The sequence below is a fragment of the Equus asinus genome, chromosome 20 (genome assembly GCF_041296235.1).
Source record: "Equus asinus isolate D_3611 breed Donkey chromosome 20, EquAss-T2T_v2, whole genome shotgun sequence".
NCBI classification, from domain to species: Eukaryota; Metazoa; Chordata; class Mammalia; order Perissodactyla; family Equidae; genus Equus; species Equus asinus.
Genome location: NC_091809.1, coordinates 97,792,486 through 97,815,438, shown reverse-complemented (window position 1 = coordinate 97,815,438; position 22,953 = coordinate 97,792,486). Strand labels below are relative to the sequence as shown.

General features: G+C 39.4%; 1 protein-coding gene across 1 annotated transcript; it reads left to right on the top strand.

The window, feature by feature from the left end:
- Positions 1-5,699: 5,699 nt before the first annotated feature.
- PSMA1 (proteasome 20S subunit alpha 1) lies at positions 5,700-18,047 on the top strand. The gene is made up of 10 exons (XM_014844120.3): positions 5,700-5,850; positions 7,120-7,164; positions 7,426-7,527; positions 7,648-7,751; positions 9,940-10,028; positions 10,633-10,703; positions 10,820-10,949; positions 12,576-12,655; positions 16,253-16,363; positions 17,678-18,047. Exons 1-10 carry the CDS (start codon positions 5,848-5,850, stop codon positions 17,732-17,734), a joined length of 792 nt encoding a protein of 263 aa, XP_014699606.1. The 5' UTR covers positions 5,700-5,847; the 3' UTR covers positions 17,735-18,047.
- Positions 18,048-22,953: the final 4,906 nt, after the last annotated feature.

Sequence of the window (22,953 nt, the reverse complement as noted above, 5' to 3'; positions counted from 1 at the left end):
AAACTCTGTAGTAGCTTTCTACTTCCCTCAGAGTCGAAGTCCTTACTATAGCCTAAAGGCCCTATGCTATCTCCAACCACCATCCCATTTCCTCTCTTATTTCATCCCATAACACCCTTCTCAGGAATTTCTGTCTGTTTTGTTTACGGAGGTATACTCAGCATCAGAGTAATAATGCTTGGCATATAGTAAGGTGATCAACAAATATTTGGTGAATGAATGAGAAATATCTGACTCCCAAACCTGTCCTTTTCATTATTCCCTTCTATGCATATATCGGTGGTTCTATGAGTTGAAGGTGGTTGGCTGAACTCTTCAGAGTGGTTCTTACATCCAAGCCCTTCTTGTAAACCAACAGAAGAGGCATTTAGTCTCATGGGATTTGAATGGCTTTCAGCTCCTTTAAGTAGTAGTTGCAAAATTGATCATAAGGGTCTTTTGTAGAAAGAAAAGGCCAGAAGAGCAGCACTACTTCTCTAATTTAAAGGCCATGGTTAGTTACTTCAAGATTTTTTAGAATTAAATAAAAATAAGTTCAAATAAGAGCCAAGTTGAAATTTTCCCATGGACATGTAATAGTCATTGTTACTCAACTGTCTAGATGATATTCTGTAATAATTGCTTAATTTCTGGAAAAAATATTTCTAAACAACTCAAGTATGCCAATAGCTTTTGTAAAGCTCTCTCTCCTGGTCATATACGGAAGGAGGGAAATTATATTAGACACTTTAAATACAACTCTAAATTGTTATTCTTCCAAATTATGTCTATTAATTCCAATTTGCTCTATTCCAAGCTTTACCTATTACCCAAAGAGAAACTTAGCTTCTGAATAATTAGTAAAAAAAAAATAATAATAATAATAATAATAATAAAGTGGGAGTGGATACAGACAAGGCTAGATTTAGAGTGAGCTACCTAAAGGCTATCAAATCTTAGTTAAATAACGATACATTCAAATGATGGAATACCTTGCTGTTATGCAGACATTTAAAAGTATGTGACATGAAGAAACGTTTGTGATATAATGCTTAAACAAAAAGGCATAAAATAAGTATTTATAATTTGATACTTTATTTTGTTTAGATATTTTGGTGAGATATTAATTCCTTGTGTTCTCCCATCCCCCTGCCCCTTGCCCCCCATTCAAGCAGGTATCCAGACCTCAGATTTCTGTAAGGCAAAAAGCAAAAGCTGCTTAGAGACAGCAGAAGCTCTCCCTGTCCTTTGAAATGAGAAGGGGAGAAAAAGAAATACCTTTGAGGGTGAGGTGGAGGAAAGATTTCTCAAGATTTAGAAGTCTGAAGCTTGTAGGTTGAGTGAACAGCTAAGACTCCTGTCTTTCTCTGTGACAGAGCCCAGGATGATGGCAAAACCTCAAAGAGGAAAGCTGCACCTGGGTGCAGGGGCTGCCAGATTCACTCAATTCCAGATTCTTGAGTTCCAAGGGTGGTGAAGGAATATTAGAGTCATCAGATCTGAAGGGAAGATGGCACAAAATGGACCCTTACCAGTAAATAATGTGCATAGACAACCAAATAATTTGAAGTAATTCTAGGTACTTCCACAATAATTAAGGCCTAGAAACTTTGTACAATCCTGGATGAAGAGGAAATGCTCAATACTAATAGAGATTGAATTTCCACCAGCATGGCAGGATGGGAGCCCAGGGGTGGATCCAAGCTGATCCAAAGAAATGCAGTATCCCTTTCTATAGAATGAGAGTCATACCCACAATACGCATATGCACACACAATGTATTACATATTATAAATATTGGAAAATATACTCTCAGGATAATTTTTCTCCCTTCTTTAGAAAGATATTATTGTAGGGGGAAAAAAGTCACTAAAATTTTAACAGTGATTTTCTTTACCTAGTAGATGATAGGGGATTATTTTTCATATTGTCTGCATTTGAAAAAATTTACAATAAACGTGTATTCCTTTTATAATTGGAAAAAAATTATAAGATCAACTATAAGCAGACTTTTTTCCTGTATATTTGAGCAGGTGGAAAACAGGGAAGGGTATAAATTGTCATCTTAGGTTCTATTTTCTAGCTATTTCAGACCTATTGATATTAATGTTCTTAGAAGTATAGTATAAACTAAAGTTCAAGAAAAGATACTAGGTTTTTCTCACATTAAAAAAAAAGTATTGTGTACCTCCTGCACTCTGTAAAAATTAAAAATATTATTGTATCTGTCAGAGTCCCAGAAGAAAGAGACGACACACTAAAAGGGGTAACTGAAGAGAGTATAATCAGAATGCGGTCAGGGCAACAGCAAGGGATGACGCAGTACCACTGCCCACCTGTGGCGAGGGAGGGTAATAAATCGACTCATCTCTCTCCTGTTGCCTTCTGATCTCCCGCTAGAGCTCAGCAGAAGCCAGGGAGGAAGGGACCTTGCTGCTGTAATCCATAAAGGGTGAAGTAGATCCGCAGGGGCAATGGAGAATGTCTAGTGCAGTGACATCAAAGTGCAAACAATTCCACAATAAATATTTCCAAATTTAAAGATTTCTACAAGAAGAATACTAGAAACACAGAGTTTTGGACTTCAGTCTTTGGTACTAGGCAATATACTTGGAATTATTATTACTACTGCTATTAACTAAGCTTTGTTGAATACCTAATTTGTGTGACACATTAAATATACATACGAAGGGAAATATAAACCAGTCCCTGTCCTCCGGGAGCTTATGATTTAATAGATGAAGACAACATGTAAACAAGTAAGTGCAATTGTTCTATGTGTGTAGCAGGATGGTAAAGTGGGACTCTTTCTGTCTCTGTTTTGGCTGAGGCTCAAAGAAAGTAAAGCGCCAACTATTCCCACATTCCACAGTAAAGTGGAAGACCACCAAAAGAAGAAATTGAAGAGGGAGGGGAGGGGCTGCTTTGCAACTCAACTGTCTACCCACTTCTAAGTCAGAAAACATGGAAAGTTTAGAAGATTTTGAGAGGGGTTTTGGCGTGGTGTATGTTGACATGGCTTTTTCCTCTCCTCATGCCTAGGGAGAGGTTTCATTGAATGGAACTTTGATAAAGGATCCCTAGAGCTGGGGGACAGATCGGGGGGGGGTCACAGAGAATTAGTATCTGGCTCATATCTGAGGAACTCGTTCATTCAATCCTTATATAGCACTTATTAAGTACAGGCATTATTCTAGGCACAGGTGACTACAGCAGTCAACAAAATAAAGGAAAATCTCCTGCCTTCATGGAGCTAACATTCTAGTGAAATCTAGGCAGCAAGAAATTTTGACTGACTGTAAAGATAAGTTTTAGGTTTGGCCAAAGTCTATACTCCCAGAGGTGTGAGGCAAAGCCTCTGTGGGTATTTCTTTGGATTAGATACAGGCCACTGAAGGCAGTCAAGTGGAAGTATGAGGAGACCTGCAGAGAACGAAGCTGGAGGTGTATACCGCAGATGTTAGCAACTGACACTGAGCTAAAGGCCACATGACATATGTTTACCCAAGTGCAAGTGAGAGATTGCCAGTGTTTGCTCATCGGGGTAAGGTGAGGATGGAGGTGTTTCCAGAGAATACATAGAGTAACAAGGGTCAAGTGTAAACACCTGCTAAGCTCAGAGAGCAGAGACCTTTCATCACAGAACTATACTAGCCAAGTTAAGAACTCTCTTGCCCTTTCCCATTTCAACTTGGGAGAAGTAAGGCAACCTAGGTGATAGGGATGGTGGGAGGGGGCGCTAGGAGAGAAATTTTAAGCAAGGACACAAGAGGAAGTCAACTATTCCTCTTTTGCCATGGCAGCAGAGTCAAGCTGGGGGAGGGCAGGGGCTTTGCCACTAGTTTTTTTTTTCCTCCCCAAAGCCCCAGTACATAGTTGTATATCCTAGCTGTAAGTCCTTCTAGTTCCTCTATGTGGGATGCCACCACAGCATGGCTTGATGAGCGGTGTGTAGGTCCACGCCCAGGATCCTAACCAGTGAACCGTGAGCTGCCAAACTGGAGCACGCAAACTTAACCACTACGCCAACAGGCTGACCCCTAAAGTTTTTATTATTATATTAGACTTATCAATTACTGAGCTGAGGCTGTTGAATTGACTAGCTAACTTTTTTTACTTGAATGTCAGAAGTCATGATATTTGTGCCATATTTCATTCAAGGATCAGGGAAGAATTAGCTCCACAGGTGTGTTTTAACATCTGGTGGGAAAATAATTTTATTTGCAATTGCACCCTACTCATTTGTTCAACGTACCAATTACAGTAGCTAAACAGAGTAACACAATGAGATTTACACGTCCATGGGAAAAAATACTCAACTTGGCTTTTATTTGGATTTATTTTTATGTAATTCTAAAAAAGCCTGACATAACTTACCAGTGACCTTTAAATTAAAGAAGTAGTGCTACATTTGCTGACCCAGTCTTCCTACAAGCTCAGGGCTAATCTTCCTCAAGCCAAAAAAGAGGAAGATTGGCAACAGATGTTACATGAGGATGACTCTTCCTCACCAAAGAAAAAAAAAGGAAGATTGGTACAGATGTTAGTTCAGGGGGAAATCTTCCTCAGCAAAAAAAAAAAAAAAAAAGCCTTAGAAATATCTATTTCCTTTGAACCTACAATTCTATTTTTAGGAATTTATTCTAAGAAAAGGAGTATAGATGTACACACAAAAATATATCAAGGGTAACCTAAATATTAAACAATCGGGATTTTGGTAAATAAAACATGATATGTTCACAATGCAGACTACTAGGGAGTCATATTTAACCTGGAAAATGTTTAACATGAAAAAATGTCCAAACTATATAAATGAAAAGGTTTCAAAAGAGTGTGATACTAAATTGCTCGGAACTTGAGCAAATCACTTCAGGGACCTGGGGCTCATTTCATCTGCAAAACTTAGATCTTTAAGGACCCTTTCAACTCTTACCTGAGTCTAGGTACTCATCCTTTCTTCTTTACAAAGAAAATAAGTCACTGGCAGTAGGTAGATGTTAGGTTGGCAGCTGTTTGCAGACTTGTCCTAATCTAGTTCATTTGGGGACTTACTAAAAGATGCTCTCAAAAGAGAAAATACGTGTTTCGGAAGAAAATGTCCATTTTTTTCCTTAGTAGCCTAATGTATCAGGCATCGTGCTTGGTTATGAGGGCACAGAAAGACATTAGTGCCTTCAAAGAGTTCAAAGTCTGGTGGAGGAAAACCAATAACTGTGATAAAGAGTGATCAATGACAGCAAAGCCTTGAAAGATGAGTTCTCCAGGGAGTGGGGAAAAGGATTCCAAAGTAGGAAGAAGAGCATGTGCACAAAAAAAAAATACTCGAGGAAGAGTATGGCTGACACACAGAAACGGACCATTTTTTTGTGGCTCTTCCAGCGGTCTCGTTCCTCTCACAGTCACACAACATCCCATTCTCTGTGGACGCTGAATGAGAGGTTGAACGGCACACTCCATCATCCAGAGTCGCAGCTGTCGTCTCGAGCGATTTCAGGTGCATCCGGCCAAGCCAGAGAAAAACTGGCGGGAATCTGCAACACACGGGTAACTTCTCTGAGGATCCAAAAGGGCGACTTGATGGTGGCCGCTCCGCAGCTCTTAGCTCCCGCCAGCACTCCCGGCCCAAGTTTCCCAGCCAATCGCAGTTCCTCCATCTTCCGAGGCCCCGCCCACTGCCTAGCCTGCGGAGGGCTCTGAGGGCGGGGAAGCGGCGAAAGCCTATCGATATCTCTGAAGTAGATTGCTCAGACCTGCGCCGCCGCCGTCAAAGCCCCGCAGACTTCTCAGTAGATCGCCGAGCGGTAGTGTCGGCAGCGCTCCTTGATCCGCAGCTTTGCAGGAGGCGGCAGTCAGGCCCGCGCCGGAACCATGGTGCGTCGGGTCCGGAGCCCAGGCAGGGTGGGGGCAGAGGTCGGCTGATTGGGGGATAGCCAGCCGTCTCTCTTGTCATCTTTACAGTGCCTCGAGGCCACGGGGCCTGGGAACCTCAGCCAGCGGGAGGGTTTCGGCAGTGATTCAGCATCTCCGGCCTGGCCGGAGAGGGGCGGTCGGTAGTCGGTGCGGCCTTTCCCCGGGCTTGTTTCGTTTTCCGCCGGGCCTCGGACGCTACGTCCTTGGTCTACTAGCCGGGTTCGTTCCTTCAGTGGAGTACATTCCCAGCGGTCCAGAGTGACCCCTCGTGCTCAGTGTGGGAGAGAGGGGAGTAGAGGCTTCCCTGCACTGCCAGGTGCAGACTTGACCCCAGGGTTTGGGTTCCTGGACCGCGTCCGTTTACCTGGTGCTTTCGTCTGATATCTCTCTCCTCTAGAGTTCGATCAAAAGAGGCCTTTTTCAGTCGCTGTCCAGTCATCTGGTTTTACAGATGACTAAACCGAGGCTGAGAGAAGCAATGGAATCAGGGTTACAATCTAGGGCTCACGGCTTCCTGTCCTGTGTCTACCTTTCCGGCACTCAGCCTTCTAGCCCCCATGATCAGTCTCCCAAGTACTGTTTTAGTACCGCCACTAAAGCAGTAATGGGTCTGTCCTGTAGTATTTGTGTCCATCTCTACCTTCCTGAGGACATTCTTGTGTTTATTCATTCAATGTGGATCTTTATACGTACAAGGCACTGTTTTAAGTGCAGTGAGAGTTCAGACATAAATCAGACATGTCCCTAATCATGGTATAAGGTAGAAGGGGACATGGAGATAAAGAACTGGTGAGAGTATGTGTTGGATTTTGGGAGAAAAGCTGGAGAAGACTTCAAGAGATAGGCATTTGGGCTAGTTTAAGGAAAAAGAATGCTTTTGACCATTTTTTAGGGCCCAGTATAAGGGAAGGGCATAAGCAAAGGACAGTTGGCACATATGAACTGTAGTAATTGAAAGAACCCAAAGGGAGGGCAATGGACAGTGGTAAAATTGGAACTTGGGAAGATAGGTACTATCTAGATCTGTCCCCCTCCCTCACTAGCTTATGGTAAATGTAGAATTGGCTTGCAGCTGAATACAGTAGTAATCTTCCAGTGAAGTTGTGGTAAGAGCATTGCATTAATGTTGAATGGAAGCAGATGGGAGAACATTTTATAATGATAGAGTTTGCCAAGATTTGGGATTTGTAATGTTCTTATATCAATAGGTCTTTTTTCTTTTACTTTCAGTTTCGCAACCAGTATGACAATGATGTCACTGTTTGGAGCCCTCAGGTACAGTACTGTTTTATACTATTTCTGGGAAGTGGCTTTTGGTAGCTGCAATGTGTTTATAAACTCAGGACGTTGTAGGCTGTGAGACAATGGAATATAATAATTTTAGACATTCCTGGAACCTAAGTTTATCATTAAAGTAAGTTTCCTAGTTAAAAAAAATCGTAACTGTGCTCACCAGAGATTTAGGAACTTTAATTTTAAATATATAGAAGCGTATTATAAGATGACTCTAAGATGTGTGATTTTTTTTCTCTTTAGGGCAGGATTCATCAAATTGAATATGCAATGGAAGCTGTCAAACAAGGTTCGGCCACAGTCGGTCTGAAATCAAAAACTCATGCAGTGTTGGTTGCATTGAAGGTAAGTAAAGCAATAAATATATCTGCCTCCTTTAGGAAACAGAACTATCAAACATAAGGTTCACTGTATAGATAATAAAATTGTAAACTTGTTTTTATGTTTCATGATGTCTCTATTTAGAGAGCACAGTCAGAGCTTGCAGCTCATCAGAAAAAAATTCTCCATGTTGACAACCATATTGGTATCTCAATTGCGGGACTTACTGCTGATGCTAGACTGCTATGGTGAGTATGATCACGAAAAATAAAAGAAACATCCCTTTGATTCATAATTGATTGCATTTCTAGAAAAGATCCAGATAAGATATTTTAGGAAATTATCTGCCAGAGTGTTTATGAGTTAAGATTGTGGGGGCTGGCCCCGTGGCGCAGCAGTTAAGTTCACACGTTCCGCTTCTCAGTGGCCCAGGGTTCGCGGGTTCGGATCCTGGATGCGGACATGGCACCACTTGGCAAAAAGCCATGCTGTGGTAGGCATCCCACATATACAATAGAGGAAGATGGACATGGATGTTAGCTCAGGGCCAGTCTTCCTCAGCAAAAAGAGGAGGATTGGCAGTAGTTAGCTCAGGGCTAATCTTCCTCAAAAAAAAAAAAAAAAGACTGTGAATACCTTAGTGGATTTGGGCTCACTTACTAAGTATTCCATTTCTTGATCCCTGTCATACTAGCTAATAGAATAAACCGTATTAATATTAATACTTTTGAGAAGTCACTGAATAATGTGATACTCGTTAACTCAGTGTATATTGTTTGAGACAATGTTATGCCTGTGAAGAGCTTGACACTTTTGTCTGGTTCCTAGGATCAGCCAAACTACCCTTGCTTTCTTTGATATGCCAGTATTTCTTAGACGTTTACTTTTTGTAGAGCTCAGTACACTAGATACTGCAAGGTATACAAAGATGAATCAGACATAGATCTTCTCTTCTAGGAACTCAAAATCTAGTAATATATCTATAACATAAGGTAAAAAGTGGAGAGTAACAGGCAGATTTCCATGAGAAGCGAGAGGAGATAGAGATTATTTCTGGTTGAGAGGCATTGTGTAAATGAAGAACTGGGGCTTTGAAATCACATAGATTGAGTTTAGTTCCCACTTTTACCACTTGGTATCTGAGATTGGGCTAATTACTTAAACTCTCAAATTCTTTTAGTATTTTCTTTTTCAGGGTTATTGTTGAATAGCCTAGCATGTAGAGCACTTAACACAGTGCCTTTCAGGTAATATGTGCTTGTGTGGCTGGGAGGTGGGAGCTAGTTGCCAAAACTAATCTCTTAAGTCTGTGATTTAATTAGGGAAGAAAGACTATGAGCATGAAGAGAAAGTAATAATGTTAAGAGTTTCAAGTTATCCAGTGAGCCCCCTGCTCTCTTAGGTCAGCAGAATAGTGGCAGCATTATTGTTTCTGTCTGTTCTTAAAAATGTAAAATATGTTACATTGTCAAACATTTTATGTAACCCAATCTATCTAAAATATTGCCATGTCAACATGTAATCAAAATAAAAACCTTACTAATGAGATATTTTATACATTGTTTTTTGTACTAAGTCTTTGAAATTTCATGTGTATTTTGTGCTTATGGTACATCTCAGTTCGGACTAGCCACTTTTTAAGTGCTCAGTAGTCACACGTGATTAGTACCTGCCATACTGGGCAGTGCAGTTTAGACAGCCTTAGGAAACGGACTTAAATAAAATTCCTGAACAAATAAATAGCTTGGTTCCTGCAGTCAACAGTTGATCATCAGATGTGACATACACATAAACTGGAGAAAGCAACGTGGAAAGAAAGGCGCATATCCATTTCTTATTTATCCTCTTGGCTTTAATAGTTAGGCATGAATTCCCTCTTTTCCAGTGTTCTCTTTGCTCGAATCTTGTCAGGTGTAACAGCGAGACTCAGCAGTCCAGTGACCAACACCTCTCTGGAGTGCTGCTTGCGGATAGAAGTAACATGGGCAGGAACACGTCACAGGGTCTTAGTGTGGATTCTGTGTCTTGCAGTTGCTCTATTGGAGGAATTTTAGTCAGCTTTCAAGAAAAAAGCAAAGTAGTTATGTTTTTGCTGGTTCAAGACCTAGGATTAAGATATCTTAATATCTTAAGGGGAAGGATAAGAGAAGAGAGAGAGTTTTATTTCTTTTGCTCAGCCTTCTCTAGTCTATAAAGTGCTCTGAGACAAAGATTACCTAGAGCTAAAGAATATTTTAGACTTTTTTTAAAAACCTCCGGTGGCCCCAGAGTTTGGTATAAAAATGCATCCTCGTGGCCTTGTCTTTCTGGTTCCCTCATACAGATGTAATCCATGTAAATGTCTGGAAGAAAGCAAAAAGAAATCAAACTACTTTATTTAGATTGGAATAACTCTCTGTGATTTGCAATTACTAATTTTTCTTGTTTCTTTTTTAGTAATTTTATGCGCCAGGAGTGTTTGGATTCCAGATTTGTGTTTGACAGACCTCTTCCTGTGTCTCGTCTTGTATCTCTAATTGGAAGCAGTATCCTTTTTATGTTAGCGTTGGTGGACATGAACTTTAAAGGGTTTTGATACTTAATCCCTATGTTACTTATTAGGAATATGATAATACTTAACATAGGTAAGATTGTGAAAACTTTAACATCAGTCACTTTTTAATAACAGATTGTTTAAAATTTAGAAGAGTGTGGGAAGTTTTTCTATGGAAGAATAGGTTCTAAATAAGGAATTGGGTTACTTTTTCATCAGCCCTTATAAGCAATTGATATTTTCCAGACATAGATAAGCCCAATTTCAGGAAAACTATCCAAGCATCATTTTTAGAAGAGATTTAAAAGTTTTTTATTGGTAGTTCTAGATGTCCCCCAAAATCCCTGACCCTGACATCCAAAACAAATGAGGTTTTTTTACATGGAAGGGGATCATTTTGCTAGTGCTCGTTCTTGGGTTTGGTGAATAGTCAAACATTTTTTAATACTAGGCCAAGAAATATTGCCATGTTATTTTCTTCTTCCTGTGGTGGATTATGCAGCAATTAAGAAACCAGAACTCTGTTAATAATGTTTAATTTGAAATAAAGATACTGCTTTATTGCTTGTTAGAACAGGCTCTTTAACTGGTTTAAGAGACCCAGATACCAACGCAACGGTACGGCCGGAGACCATACGGTGTTGGGCTGCTTATTGCTGGTTATGATGTAAGTTCATAGAGTATTGTTATATTTTAATGATTTTTAAAAACTGACTAGAAATTTTCTAATTTTTAACTCAACCAAAGTCAAGAATTACGTAGTGTGGTTTTTTTTCTTTGTAGGATATGGGCCCTCACATTTTCCAGACCTGTCCATCTGCTAACTATTTTGACTGCAGAGCTATGTCCATTGGAGCCCGTTCTCAATCAGCTCGTACTTACTTGGAAAGACATATGTCTGAGTTTATGGAGTGTAAGTGATACATATATTTTTTTGCCCCCTCCAGTCTTTACATAGTGAATAAACACAGTATTCTATCTGAAGAAAACTATCTGCCATACAGAGTTTTTTAAAAAAAATCAAGCCCATGAAGTGTTTGTTATTTCTGTCGCACATACTGGTTTTTACCCCTTCTGGCTACCACAGTAGTTTCAATCACTAGTAGAACTTTTTCAGAATACAATTATGTGTCCCCAACCTTGAAGGTTCTTGATTCAGTTGGTCTGAAGTATGCCCCAGCCAGAGTTGAGAACCACTGTACTAGCTACCACTTGTAAGTTTTGTTTACAGCGTTCGATTTCTTATGATTCTGTTCTTATTTTTAGTCAAACAGACTTCTCTGCATTGAGTAGTCCATAAACAAGTAAGAAGTTGATGTAGCTGTGGGAAAGGAAGATGTAAGATGTGATGATAGGGCAAGTTTTCAAGTGCTTTGCTTATGCAAGGGTCTTAGATTTTAACATATACTTTTTATGCATCTTTTGAGGTCATCGTGTGGTTTTTTTTCCCCTTCATTCTATTGTGGTGTATTGCGTTGATTGACTTTTTTTCTTCTTCTCCCATTTTATTTTTTTGGTGAGGAAGACTGGCCCTGAGCCAACATCTGTTGCTAATCTTTCTCTTTTTACTTGAAGAAGATTATCCCTGAGCTAACATCTGTGCCAGTCTTCCTCTATTTTGTATGTGGGATGCCACCACAGCATGGCTTGATGAGCCACGTGTAGGTTCATGCCTGAGATTCAAACTGGCAAACCTGGAGCGGCCAAAGCACAGCACATAAACTTAACCACTATGCCAATGGGCCAGCCCCTTGATTGGCTTTTTAATGTTAAACCAGCATTACATTCCTGGGATAAATCCCTCTTGGTCATAGTGTATAATATAAATTATATATAAATGTTTATATAAACATATAAATGTCCCTGGAATTTTGTTGAGGTTTTCTTTGTGTCTATTCATAAGTGATATTGATCTATAGTTTTATTTTCTTGTAATTTCTTTGTCTAGTTTCGATACATGGTAATACAGGCCATACAGAAAGAGTTGGAGACTCCTTTTATAAAGGGCAAAAACAGCAACTAGCATTCCACAGAATACGTTCTATAAAACTTTGAGCTGTATCATTTGTGAATCAGGTATTTGATTAACTTAGCATAGGAAAAAGTCAAATTTAGTAATAAAAATCATGTATCCTCTCATTAAATAAAATAGAAGCCAGCAATGTTCTTGATTATTATTAAAAGATTGTATGGGGACCAGCCCCCTGGCATAGTGGTTGAGTTCAGCATGCCCTGCTTTGGCAGCCCAGGGTTCGTGGGTTCAGATCCCAGGCACGGACCTACACCACTCATCAGCCATGCTCTGGTAGTGACCCACAGACAAAATAGAAGAAGATTGGCACAGATGTTAGCTCAAGGCTAACGTTCCTCAAGAAAAAAAAAAAGATTATATAGCTAAACATTAAACTTTTGGCTATTTTTATTATGATGTATTTAGTATGTGACTAAAACCATGATTTCACACTATTAGACCTGACAGATAAAAGAAGCCTAGCATAAAGATGAAATTAAGAAATAATTGTTAATTTATTACACTTAGGCAATTTGGATGAATTGGTTAAGCATGGTCTGCGTGCCTTACGAGAGACACTTCCTGCAGAACAGGACCTAACTACAAAGGTAAATACCACCTTTTCCAATTGTAGATATTAGCATTTCAGTTTAATCACTTGTTGCATAAATGTAGTAGTGGAGTGTATACTTAGAATTCTTCAATTTGGGAGATGATTGCCTTGGCTTATTGTTTTCTGTAAGCTGTTTACTAAGTGACCAGATTTTGAAGTGATTTTTGAACATTTCTTTTTGGTAAAAGCAATAAAACCAGTAAGTCTGATATACAGTATCCTTTATTTCTTCAGCAGATAGGAATATCTTTGTGTTGTTAATTCAGTTAACATGTACTTATATTGAGCACCTATGACTGGGCAGGCATTGGCATTGAGAATATAGTAAACACAGCAAACATCTTCGCCTTCGTGGAACATACATCCAAGTGGGGAGAAGTAGACAATATATCCATAAGTAAATTATATAGTGTATTAGAAGGTGATAAATGCTGTAGAAAAAATAAAATAGGTTAAGAGGAGAAAGAATGACCAACTGGGTGTAGGAAGGAGGTGTGGTGGGTGTAGTTTAAAACAGAATGATCAGGGATGTCCTCGCTGAGAAAGTGAAAGAGGAAAAGACTTAAAGGAGGTGAGTGAGTGAGGCATGCAGGTGTCTAGAGCAAGATTATTCCAGGGTATAGAAATGCAAGGGCCCTGAGTCCAGAACGTTCCTAGTATTCAGAGCAAGGAGGCCAGGAAGTAGTGTTGGAATCAATGATCAAGAGGAAGAGAAGGAATGAAGTCAGAGGTAATGGAGGCCAGATTGTGCATGTCCTAGAAACTATGGTAGGTACTTTGGATTTCACTCTGAGTGGGCTGTTAGATTTTGAGCAGAGGAATAACTATGATTTCATTTAGGTTTTAACCATTTTATTTATTTATTTGTAAAGATTGACACCTGAGCTAAATCTGTTGGCAGTCTTTTTTCTTCTTCTTCTCCCCAAAGCCCCCCAGTATATAGTTGTATATTCTAATTGTAGGTCCTTCTGGTTGTGCTATGTGGGACGCCACCTCAGCATGACCTGATGAGTGGTGCCATGTCTGCACCCAGGATCCGAACCTGTAAAACCCTGGGTTGCTGAAGTGGAGTGCATGAACTTAACCACTCGGCCATGGGGCCAGCTCCTGATTTAGGTTTTAAAGGAGTCATTCTGGTTGCCATTTTGAGAATAGATTGTAGTAGGCATGGGTAGAAATAGTTTTAAGGCTGGTACAGTAATTCAGGTGAGAGATTGTGGTGGCTGGAGCAGAGTCACACAAGTGGAGATGATGAGAAGTGGTTCAGTTTTGGGTATGTTTTGAAATTAGAGCCAAAAAGATTTGATAGCAAATTGGTTGTGAGGGTGCGAGAAAAAAAAGGGGGAAGTATATCTTCAGGGGTTTTGGCCTGATAAAGAAAGGGAGAGATTTATGATTTACTGAGATGAATAAGACAGTTGGAGGGACAGGTTTTGGAGTAGGGGTTGTGGAGGAAGATCAGGCAGTTAGTTTAGGACGTAGAAAATTTGAAGTGCCTGTTGTTTGTCCATTTAACAATAAAGAGTAAGCAGTTATCAGATGTGCAGCCCCTGGCGTTTGGTGGAGAATGGTCTAGCCTAGAGTTACAGATTTTGGAGTCTTTCTGTAGAAATGGCTCTAGAGACTGGACTGGATGAGATTGCTAAAGGAATGAAATAGTTAGGAGGTTTGAGGACTGGGCCAAGGGCACCTTTAGAGATTGGGAGATGAGTAGATATCAGCAAAAAGGACTGAGAAAGATGGCCAGGGAGGTAGGAGGAAAACTCGGAAAGTGAGGCATCCTTAAAAGCGAATGAAGAAACTATTTCAAGGAGGAGGGAATGAAAAATTCTCTTAGATCAAGGAAGATGTGGATTAAGAGTTAACCATTAGATTAGCAAGTATGTCACTGGGGCCTTGACCAGACAATCTTAATGGAATGGTGGGGCAAAGGCCTGATAGGAATGGAATCAGGAGAAACTGGGAGAAGAGGGATTGGCAGCTGCTCTTTGGAGGAAATTTTCTGTTGTGGGTCCAGAGAAATGGAGTGGTGACTGAAAGAGAACATAGTGAAAAAAGAGTTTTTTGTTGTTTTGGTTTTTTGAAGGGGGAGAAATTAGGGACCGGCCCTGTGGCCGAGTGGTTGGGTTCATGTGCTCTGCTTCGGCAGCCTGGGGTTTTGCCAGTTCAGGTCCTGGGCGCGGATGTGACGCCACTCGTTGGGCCATGCTGGGGTGGCGTCCCACATGCCATGGCTAGAAGGACCCACAACTAAAAGTATACAACTATGTACCGGGGGGCTTTGGGAGAAAAAAGAAAAATTAAAAAAACTCTTAAAATGAGAGAAATTATAGCATGTTTGCTGCATGGTTATGAAAATAATCTAGTATAAAGGAATCATTTATGTAGGAGAAATATGAGAAAAACTGCTGGACTGATGTCCTTGAACAGTATACAGGTGGAAAGACAGGCCTTAGGGAAGAAATTGGACTGTTCATTCACCGTACAGGAAAGGAGAGAATCTAGGGACATAGATACAGGAAAGAGTGGATACTGTGGGATCTTGTAAATCTTCTCTTCTAATTAGCTTCTATTTTCTCGGTGAAATAGGAGCAAGGTTTTCAGCTGCAAGGAGAATGGGGATGTTACAAAGAGTTGTTGAGGAAAAGGGGAGATTGAATGATCTAGGGACCTGTGTAATACAATGCAGGAATTATTGCGGCGCCTCCTTGAGCTTCATGATCATTAAAGTGAGATCAGTCAGCATATTATAAATCCATTTTGATAACAGTGATTGTATAATTATTACTTAATACATATGTGAAGACTTATTACCTACGTAATCTTTTTTAAACAATTTTTCCTGTTATAAAAATAATAAATATTCTTTAAAAAAATTAGGAAAGTATGTTGTTTTTATTTGATTAAAATACCTATAATGCCATCACTCCAAGATGACTATGTTTTAAATTTTAGGTATAAAGTTAACTTGACATTTATAATTTGGAAAAGTTTGTTCAGGTATCTGGCTTTCTGATTTCATATTTTTATTGAATCATACAGAATGGCCTGTATATCCTTATGCCTCAAGTTTTCACTAAACTTTTAATCTTACAGGAGTTATTTTGCACTGGTAAGCATTTGTTGAACATTTTAAGAATTGCTCTTTAATTTTTCCATGTAGAGCATAGTTCCAAGCCCCCATCAAATGTAACTCTTTAGAACCCCAAATTTATTCTGTTTCCTTGCCAAGAACCATCGTGTCTTAGACAAGAAACAACTTTGATTATCTCTTAGGAGTTAAGCTTGCTTCCTAGCTAAGTGGTTTGCTTCCTCACTCTGGTCTGCAGCACGTTCCCATTATGAGCCAAGTTGCAAATTTCTAGGTGACATAGACCTTTGAGGTTACTCAAGATTCTCAAAAGTGAATATTAAATCTACAAATTATAAGGATGTACTAGTTTTCTTACCTTTTCTCTACACTTAAGTATTTTTTGAGTCTTATTCACATGCTATATAAATTTTTATTCAGATTTTTTCACCCAACATTTTGTCATAAGCATTTTCCAACCTAAATTCTCTTGATTTTTTATTTTTACCTTTTTCCCCTCAGAATGTTTCCATTGGAATTGTTGGTAAAGACTTGGAGTTTACAATTTATGATGATGATGATGTGTCTCCATTCCTGGAAGGTCTTGAAGAAAGACCACAGAGAAAGACACAGGTATGTAACTGCTCATAACACAAGAGGCTTTAGTTCTGTTGTAAACTGCTGTTCCCTCCACAACCGTGTAAACCTACCATTTTTGTCTGTATTATTGAGATAGGATCGTAATTCAAATGGCAGGAGGAAAACTAAGAACCTACTAAAGTAAAATGCTCAAGGAGCAGTGATCTCCATAAACACAAAAAGGGTTGATGATTTGGTTATCTATTGCTATTTCCCACAATTCTCTGGGTTGACTGGGGCTCAGCTGGATGGTTCTTTTGCTGATCTCACTTGGAGTCTCTCAAACGGTGCAGTCAGTTGAGGAGGTGGGGCTGGAACGTCCAAGATGGCTTTACTCACATGTCTTTACTCACACTTTCTAGGTATCTTAGAGGGGCAGCTAGAAGGCTGGAACCTCTGTCCATGTAGTCTTAGGGCCTCTCCTTGACCAGGGCCTCTCTAGCACGGTAGCAGAACTCTTACAAAAGTTTAAAAGCTCAAAAGTGAAAGCTGCCAGGCATTCTTAAGGCTGAGGCCCAAGACTGGCACAGCATCACTCCTGCACGTTCTATTAGTTGAAGCAAGTCATAGGGCCAACCAAGATTCTGTAGGAGTAGGGACTCAGAGAAAGTTTGTTGGAGAACCAGCTTTGGCAACTAACTTGGCTCTTCAAATAGTGAGAAAAGGATCAAGAAATGTTGGTGAATCTTAGGCTAAATACTGGTCTTTTTATTTGGGTGTTTAGAATACACATTTGCTATGTAAAGATGTTTATTTGATAGCTGTGTAATTGAAAATAAAGTGTCCTGTATAGAAATTTCTTCTACAGCATGAATTTTTTTCCCAACTTGAAAGGGATATTGTTGATACTATTTGGAGGAGCAAGATTTGCATTATTTAAACTGATTTTGGTAAGGCCCAGTACTGTTGGGAAGACTGTAGTGCAGTGCCATGCAGCTGGTTTGTTTGATTGTATTTTTGCTGTGTTTATTAGTGCTAAAGAGGAAAAGAATGTCTAAAATGTGCCAATTGTATTTTAAGGCTAGTAGTAGTAATAAAAGGAAGGCCTTTATTCTTGTGCAAGACAAAGTGTGATAAAATGCTGGAATTGTTCAGTGATGCTTAGGTTTTCAGAACTGTAAAATTATATCTATTCAAAAAAACCTTTTTTCAGAAATTTTAACAGGACAATGAACTAAAATTGAGTGTCCAGAATATCTCCTAACCCCTTTTTCTCATAGATTTTTTTATAACATAACATTTGTGATTAGAAGTATATGTTGGTCACGTGTTCTTTGTACATATTTTCTTTTTTCTTCCCCTCTTAAGCCTGCTCAACCTGCTGATGAACCTGCAGAAAAGGCTGATGAACCAATGGAACATTAAGTGATAAACCACTCCATATGTGTATTATCAAATCTGTAAGAATGCAGGAACATGTAGTGATGACAATAATCTATACTTTGAAACAAAAGATGCAGACTGGTGGAATGGTATGTTTTAGGAATCAGTCCAGATGTGAGTTTTTTCCAAGCAACTTCAATGAAACCGCATAATGGGATGCATTTTTCTTTGAAAGGGTCTATATAATCATTTTCTAGGACGTATAGTTATCTGTACTAATGTTTTTATATGAAGAACATAGTGTCTTTGTGGTTTTAAAGACAACTGTGAAATAAAATTGTTTTACCTGCTGGTGTATTGGGATTTTGTTTGTTTTTTTAAGTAGCTTCAACTGTAAATAGTAATCTGAGATTACAGCTGGTCATTTGTCTCGTTTGCCAAATTAAATTTCCTTACTTTTAGTCATAGGGAAAAATATTACCTCTTATCTATCACAGTCTTATACTGGTTCCCCAATGTATGAACTGGCTGCATGAGATCCATGGAGATTTGGTTCAGAATACAAATTTCAGGGTTCAACCCTAGAGATTCTGATTAAAGCCTAAGAAACCACCACTTCCCAACAATAGTAGCAGCAAGTTAACATATGGACAGTTTTTCTTTCCAACCAGCAGATGGCAGTAGTGATAGCTCCTGTCTCAGTGTAGGGAACTTTTGCAAAAATAACAAAAGGGAAATTTTAATCCCAAACCATTGTTTCCTCTTATCCTGCCCAGCCCCATTCCAGCATAATCTTTAGGCTGCCTCCCATTATGCGTATGAGCTGTGCATACAGATATTGCAGAACAATCTTTATCTTAGACCATGCAAAATGAGATTAGAGGGAATCTGGTTTAAAAAACAAAACCTTTAATCCAAAATTTTGCTGCTAAGAAGCCTATAGAAATTATTTTATTTTCTAAGATTCTTATCTTTCTAGAGGGGAGAATTTCATTTATAGATAGGGAACTTGGATTTTAGACCTAATTCTACTAGTCAGCTGCTGTTGGCTTTGGGTGAGTTACTTCACCCTGTTTTAAGGAAATCCTTTGGAGAATTATTGTGAAGGTTAAATGGGAAAATTTATGTGAAAACACCTTGTACACTATAAAATTCATAAAATGTTAGTTTAATTTTTTTTCCAGGTTGCCCAAAACTTTAAAAGCCTTAGTAGGTTTTGGGGCCAGCTCTATGGCCAAGTGGTTAAGTTCGCGCACTCTGCTGCAGCGGCCCAGGGTTCACTGGTTCAGATCCTGGGCGCGGACATGGCACCGCTCATCGGGCCACGCTGAGGAGGCATCCCACATGCCACAACTAGAAGGACCCGCGACTAAAATATACAACTGTGTACCAGGGGATTTGGGGAGAAAAAGCAAAAAAAAAAAAAAGCTTTAGTAGGTTTAAATCTTTCTTTGACTTGTTGAAGGGAGAGTGGTAAGAGATACCAGCAAACTTGTTGAGAGAAAAACCTCTAACTAAATGCTAAATGCAGAAATGTGAGCTATTGGTCTCCACTCTAGAAGTATCCTCAAGAGTCTGCCATTTGAGCTTGGGACAAGGCCACAAGTACTGTGTGACCATTTGACCTACAATGGAGTTGCATCAAGCACACGTTAACTTTCACACACACAAAACAGTGAATGAGAGGGAGTCCTCCCACCTGCCTTCAGACTCAATGGGTGTGTTGTCTGGAGGAGGGAGCATAAGTGGGAAATTTCATAATCTGCTTTTCAGGCAGGTCTGTCTTCCCCTGTGCCTTTCATTGTGTGAGCCTCTGTCATTGTTGAGTGATTCTCTTGTTTAAAAATGGCGTGTGCATGTGTCTCATATTTATTGTTGATGCCTTCAAGTTGATTCTGACTCCTGGCAACCCTGTGTACAGCAGAGGTGACACCTCACCGATCTTTTTGCGCCATCCTCTCACCTTCCAGTGCTATATTAGATAATGCTTCTCTGCTATTCACAGGGTTTCATGGCCAATTTTTTTGGAAGTGGGCGCCCAGGTCCTTCTAAGTAGTCTGTCCTAGTCTAGAAGCGCCGCTTAAACCTGTGCACCCTGGGTGACCCTGCTGGTATTTGAAATACTGGTGGCATAGCTTTCAGCACCACAGCAACATGCAGCTGCCACAGTATGACAACTGACAGATGGGTGGTATGGCTCCCTGATGGGCTGTAGCGGTAAAAGCACCAAATCTTTTTTTTTTTTTAATTGAGGTTATGATAGTTTACAACATTGTGAAATTTCAGTTGTACATTATCATTTGTCAATCATCTTATAGGTGCACCAATTCACCCTTTGTGCCCACCCTCCACTCCCCTTCCCCCTGGTAACCACTAATCTGTTCTCTTTGTCCGTGTGTTTGTTTATCTTCCACATATGAGTGGAATCATAGAGAGTTTGTCTTTCTCTATCTGGCTTATTTCACTTAACATAATACCCTCAAGGTCCATCCAGGTTGTTGTGAATGGGACGATTTTATCGTTTTTTGTGGCTGAGTAGTGTTCCATTGTATATATACACCATATCTTCTTTATCCAATCATCAGTCAATGGGCACTTAGGTTGCTTCCATGTCTTGGCTATTGTGAATAATGCTGCAGTGAACACAGGGGTACATGAGTCTCTTTGAATTGCTGATTTCAAGTTCTTTAGGTAGATAGCCAGTAGTGGGATAGCTGGGTCATATGGTAGTTCTATTTTTAATTTTTTTGAGGAATCTCTATACTGTCTTCCATAGTGGCTGCACCAGTTTGCATTCCCACCAGCAGTGTACGAGGGTTCCTTTTTCTCCACAACCTCTCCAACATTTGTTATTTTTTGTCTTGGTTATTATAGCAATTCTAATGGGTATAAGGTGATATCTTAGTGTAGTTTTGATTTGCGTTGCCCTGATGATCAGTGATGATGAGCATCTTTTCATGTGCCTATTGGCCATGTGTATATCTTCTTTGGAGAAATGTCTGTTCACATCCCTTGCCCATTTTTTGATTGGGTTGTTTGATTTTTTGTTGTTGTGTTAATTCTTTATATATTACAAAGATTAACCCTTTGTCAGATATATAATTTGCAAATATTTTTCCCAGTTGGTGGGTTGTCTTTTCATTTCAATCCTGTTTTCCCTTGCCTTGTAGAAGCTCTTTAATCTGATGAAGTCCCACTCGTTTGTTCTTTCTGTTGTTTCCCTTGTGTGAGAAGACATGGTGTCAGAAAAGATCCTTTTAAGACTGATGTCAAAGAGTGTACTGCCTATATTTTCTTCTAGAAGTCTTATGGTTTCAGGTCTTACTTTTAAGTTTTTGATCCATTTTGAGTTTATTTTTGTGAATGGTGTGAGAGAATGTCTATTTTCATTCTTTTACATGTGGCTGTCCAGTTTTCCCAACACCATTTATTGAAGAGACTTTCCTTTCTCCATTGTATGTCCTCAGCTCCTTTGTCGAAGATTAGCTGTCTGTAGATGTGTGGTTTTAATTCTGGGCTTTCACTTCTGTTCCATTGATCTGTCTGCCTATTTTTGCACCAGTACCATGCTGTTTTGATTACTATAGCTTTGTAGTATATTTCGAAGTCAGGAATTGTGATGCCTCCAGATTTGTTCTTTTTTTCTCAGGATTGCCTTAGCAATTCTGGGTCTTTAATTGCTCCATATGAATTTTAGGATTCTTTATTCTGTTTTTGTGAAGAATGTCATTAGGATTCTGATTGGGATTGCATTGAATCTGTAGATTGTTTTAGGCAGTATGGACATTTTAACTATGTTTGTTCTTCCAATCCATGTGCATAGGATGTCTTTCCATCTCTTTATGTTGTCATGTTTCTTTCAGGAAAGTCTTGTAGTTTTCATTGTATAGGTCTTTCACTTCCTTGGTTAAATTGATGCCAAGATATTTTGTTGTTGTTGTTGCAATTGTGAATGGGATTGTGTTCTTCAGTTCTCTTTCTGTTAGTTCGTTATTAGAGTATGGAAATGCAACTGGTTTATGTAAGTTGATTTTGTACCCTGCAACTTTGCTGTAGTTGTTGATTACTTCTAGTAGCTTTCCAATGCATTTTTTAGGGTTTTCTATATATAAGGTCATGTAGTCTGCAAACAGGAAGAGTTTCACTTCTTCATTGCCTATTTGGATTCCTTTTATTTATTTTTCTTGCCTAATTGCTGTGGCCAAAACCTCCAGTATTATGTTGAATAGGAGTAGTGGGAGTGGGCACCCTTGTCTTGTTCCTGTTCTCAGAGGGATGGCTTTCAGTTTTTGCCCATTGAGTATGATGTTGGCTGTGAGTTTGTCATATATGGCCTTTATTATGTTGAAGTACTATTTGATTGAGAGTTTTTATCATAAATGAATGTTGGATCTTGTTGAATGCTCTCTCTGTGTCTATTGAGATGATCGTCTGTTTTTTTTCCCTCATTTTGTTAATGTGGTGTATCACATTGATTGACTTGTGGCTGTTGAACCATCCCTGTGTCCCTGGTATAAATCCCACTTAACCATGGTGTATGATCTTTTTAATGTATTGCTGTATTTTGTTTGCTGATATTTTGTTGAGGATTTTTGCATCTATGTTCATCAGTGATACTGGCCTGTAGTTTTCCTTCTTTGTGTTATCCTTGTCTAGTTTTGGTATTAGGGTGATGTTGGCCTCATAGAATGTGTTAGGAAGTGCTCCATCTTCTTCAATTTTCTGGAGTAATTTGAGAAGGATAGGTATTAAATCTTCTTTGAATGTTTGGTAGAATTCTCCAGAGAAGCCATCTGGTCCTGGACTTTTATTTTGGGGGAGGTTTTTGATTACTGTTTCAATCTCTTTACTTGCGATTGGTCTATTCAGATTCTCTATTTCTTCTTTTTTTTTTCTTTTGAGGAAGATTAGCCCTGAGCTAACTACTGCCAATCCTCCTCTTTTTGCTGAGGAAGACTGACCCTGAGCTAACATCCATGCCCATCTTCCTCTACTTTATACGTAGGACGCCTACCACAGCATGGCTTTTGCCAAGCGGTGCCATATCTGCACCCGGGATCCAAACCGGCAAACCCTGGGCCGCTGAGAAGCAGAACATATGAACTTAACTGCTGTGCCACTGGGCCGGCCCCTCTCTATTTCTTCTTGATTCAGTTTTGGGAGGTTGTAAGTGTCTAAGAATTTATCCATTTATTCTAGGTTGTCCAATTTGTTGGTGTATAGCTTTTCATAGTATTATAATCTTTTGTATTTTTGTGGTA

Bases quoted from the DNA above. Each gene is read 5' to 3' on its own strand.
- PSMA1 (XM_014844120.3), top strand. The intron at 7,752-9,939 runs GTGAGTATGATC...TTTCTTTTTTAG, and splicing joins GCTGATGCTAGACTGCTATG to TAATTTTATGCGCCAGGAGT. The intron at 10,704-10,819 runs GTAAGTTCATAG...TTTTCTTTGTAG, and splicing joins TGCTTATTGCTGGTTATGAT to GATATGGGCCCTCACATTTT.